At 38.3% G+C, this 3,164-nt stretch overlaps 1 protein-coding gene across 1 annotated transcript in view; it reads left to right on the top strand.

The window, feature by feature from the left end:
• The window catches only part of LOC122554623 (transmembrane protein 154-like), a 97,305-nt gene extending 94,946 nt beyond the window's left edge, over positions 1-2,359 (top strand). The window contains exon 7 of the mRNA XM_043699947.1: positions 1,637-2,359. Within this exon, the coding sequence (XP_043555882.1) occupies positions 1,637-1,652 (16 nt within the window). The 3' untranslated portion in view covers positions 1,653-2,359. The remainder of the gene's footprint in view (positions 1-1,636) is intronic.
• Positions 2,360-3,164: the final 805 nt, after the last annotated feature.

Here is a 3,164-nt window from a genome sequence, read left to right as displayed (position 1 = left end):
GCACCTTTCCACAATCTGTTTCCCCATCTGTTTCTCCACATCTCTGCTGCTATTGGGGGGCCTATAGTAAACACCCAACAAGGTGACTGCACCTTTCCTATTTCTGACTTCAGCCCATACTACCTCCAGAGGCAGATCCCCCTCAAACTTCCTTTCTGCATTTCTATTAGCAATGCCACCCCCCCCTCCTTTTTTCCCACCCTCCCTAATCTTACTGAAACACCTGTAAACAGGAACCTCCAACAGCCATTCCTGTCCCTCATCTATCCACGTTTCCGTGATGGCCACAACATCGTAGTCCCAGGTACCGATCCACGCCTTAAGTTCACCCACCTTATTTCTGATACTCTCTGTCTAAATTGCCTCTGTTGTTATCAAGTAGTGATGAATACTGTATGTACTCATGTATAGGTCAAATTTTGAAGACAGTTTTTAAAGCTGGAACTAGGGAGTCGACTTATACATCAGATATTGTTTTCAAGGGGATGAAATTCATGCTTGGCATGAGTCAAAACAAGAGCCAGATCGCTACATAAAATAATAAGCAACAAAAGGACAAAGAATTATGGCCATTATTGAATATTTATCTACAAAATAACAGTAGAATGGTACTGTCGCACTGTATTCCAGTTATCATTGCCGTAATGTGCATGTAGATCTACACACGAGCAGAAGCTAATAGGCATATGAGCCAGTGGTCAAGGTATTTATACAACACACAATTCTGAAAAACTAGGATCGACTTATACATGAGGTATATGGAAAATTCTGGATTTTTTGGCCAAAATAAGGGGTTTACTTATACATGAGATCGACCTCTACATGAGTATATATGGTAGATTTCACAAATGATCCCTTTTGGTCCTTTTCCCATTTCTCCTTTCTCTCCTGAAGTTGCTAACTGTTTCTGGAGTATGGCCTCAAAGGTATTGGTAATTGCCAGGACTTTGCCAAATACACAAATAGTATAATTTTTCACCTGTAAGTTCAGCCAGTTAGATTTAACAGGTAGATTCTCTGAAAATAGGCATCATAGCCGGTCCTGCCCTAACACAATACACAGAAATTCCAGCTAATGTGACTGGAAAATGACAAGAAATGCCATTGCGTGGTAGCTTTTCCCTTCTCTTATCCAGGGCTGTTGCAGAAATTGAAGAGTGTAGGTTGCTGGTCAGCATAACCACCGGATGAAGGAGCGACGCTCCGAAAGCTAGTGCTTCCAAATAAATCTGTTTGACTATAACCTGGTGTTGTGTGGTTTTTAACTGTGTCAGCTCACTGCGCATAAACTAGAAATTAAACCTGGCACTTCTTGGTTGTCCATTTAATGTGTCTCTCTATCACCAGATGCTAACAGCTGTTTAAATAATTGGGAAAATAAAGTCAATGTCATATATTGTGGACTTCTGCAAATTCTTATTGGTGAATTCAAGTTAGAACCTTGTCATTTTCCATGTTGAACAGATGCTGGTCCAACTCCTCGAGCCAACATTGGGTTTCCATCAGTGCTGCATTTACTTGGTTATACAGAGCTCTTTGTGAGTGGCAGTGTGGGATGAAGGAGTGTATTATTTCTTTCTGAGCTGTTCAAGCTCCTTGTGACTGATAGTTGTCTGTTTTTCAACTTGTTTTACAGGGACCCGGAATTATGAAATCTTGCTGTGGTTCAACGAGCACCCGAGCTACAAATCTTCTCACAAACTTTGAATTATGAAACCTTTTTTCAAGTTTTGACAAAGACTGATTCCTATCTTTGAATGGAGACATTCATTTGCACAACAGCGTATCTGTGATGGCTTTATTTCTTCTTTTAGATATGTTTGTTTATGGATTGATATTTCATGAATGTTTTAAACAGGAAGTATTTGTTTTTAGTTTGTTAACCAGATTTTTAAAGGCAAAAAGGTTAGAACTGCAGAGGCTAAAAATCTGAAATTTAAAAAATAAACAAAATGATGGAAATGTACGGCAAGTCTGTAAAAATTTAGAAGAGTAAATTGGTGAAGGCACCTGATCTGAAATGGTAACTTCCCTGCTGCTGGCAAAATTACTTATTCCAAGATTTTTCTGTTTCTTTTATTGTACATGTAGCTGTTTTATGAAATAGATTTTGCTGATTTTTAGTGATTCCTACAGAAATGTATTTGATTTACCGAACCTACTAAGATTCTGTTTTTAAAAAAATGTAACTTGCTCAGCAAGGTTAAAGTTGATGTAGGACAAACATGAGACAAATATTAGATGGAGAGGAATAAACAATACACAAGCAGGTATTGCATTTCTCACTTGTTAATGCAGCACAATTTTGTCTAAAAATGTAGAGGCAGGATGGAATTTTGGAAGTAAATAATATTTCTAAGATGTAAACTCATTCTGTTTATTCAGTTTACCATAATCATCTTTTAAAGATGACCATCTGGGCCCTTGTTTTAACAATATAATCCCCTCACACACTCAATTAGATCTAGTTAAAGACATATGATGCCACATTAATGAATGGTGAGGGCAAATAATATATAATTTGATGGATAGTCCTATAGATTTAAAACATTTTGTGCAAGAAATACGTAGTCTACACATATATGCTTATTGAAGCTGACTTCAGCACACAAAACCACTCAACTCTTCTAGCTGAAAATGTCAATTACTAGGGACATAAGTTTAAAATAAAAGGGGGTGTATTTAAAGTAGGTGTGAGAGGCAAGTTTTTCACACAGAGGATGGTAAGTGCTTAGAATGTACTGCCAGAGGAGCTGGTGGTGGAGGAGGAAACAATCGCAACATTTTCAGAGGGAACTTGATAAATAAATGAAAAAGTAGGGAATAGAGGGATACTGACCATAGAAACAAAAGATGCTTATTTTAGAAAGGCTTCCGGTGTCAGCAGAGTCTTGGTAGGCCAAAAGGCCTGTTCCGGTGCTGTACTGTCCTTTGTTCTTTAATTGTACGTTCCAAAAAAAATACAGGGGTCCATGCACAGAAATCTCAAAAATGTAATAATTCGGTAGAGAAAATACTCAAGAAAGGGAAAATTAGCATGAGTGTATTTTAAAAACTGGACAGGCAATGTGGCTCAGTGATTAGCACTGCTGCCTCACAGGCCAGGGATACGGGTTTGATTCCAGCCTCGGGTAACTCTCTGTGTGGAGTTTGCGCATTTTCCT

The sequence above is a fragment of the Chiloscyllium plagiosum genome, chromosome 1 (assembly GCF_004010195.1).
Source record: "Chiloscyllium plagiosum isolate BGI_BamShark_2017 chromosome 1, ASM401019v2, whole genome shotgun sequence".
Lineage (NCBI taxonomy): Eukaryota > Metazoa > Chordata > Chondrichthyes > Orectolobiformes > Hemiscylliidae > Chiloscyllium > Chiloscyllium plagiosum.
Note: the sequence above shows the minus strand (reverse complement) of the source record. Positions and strands in the feature narration are given on the sequence as shown.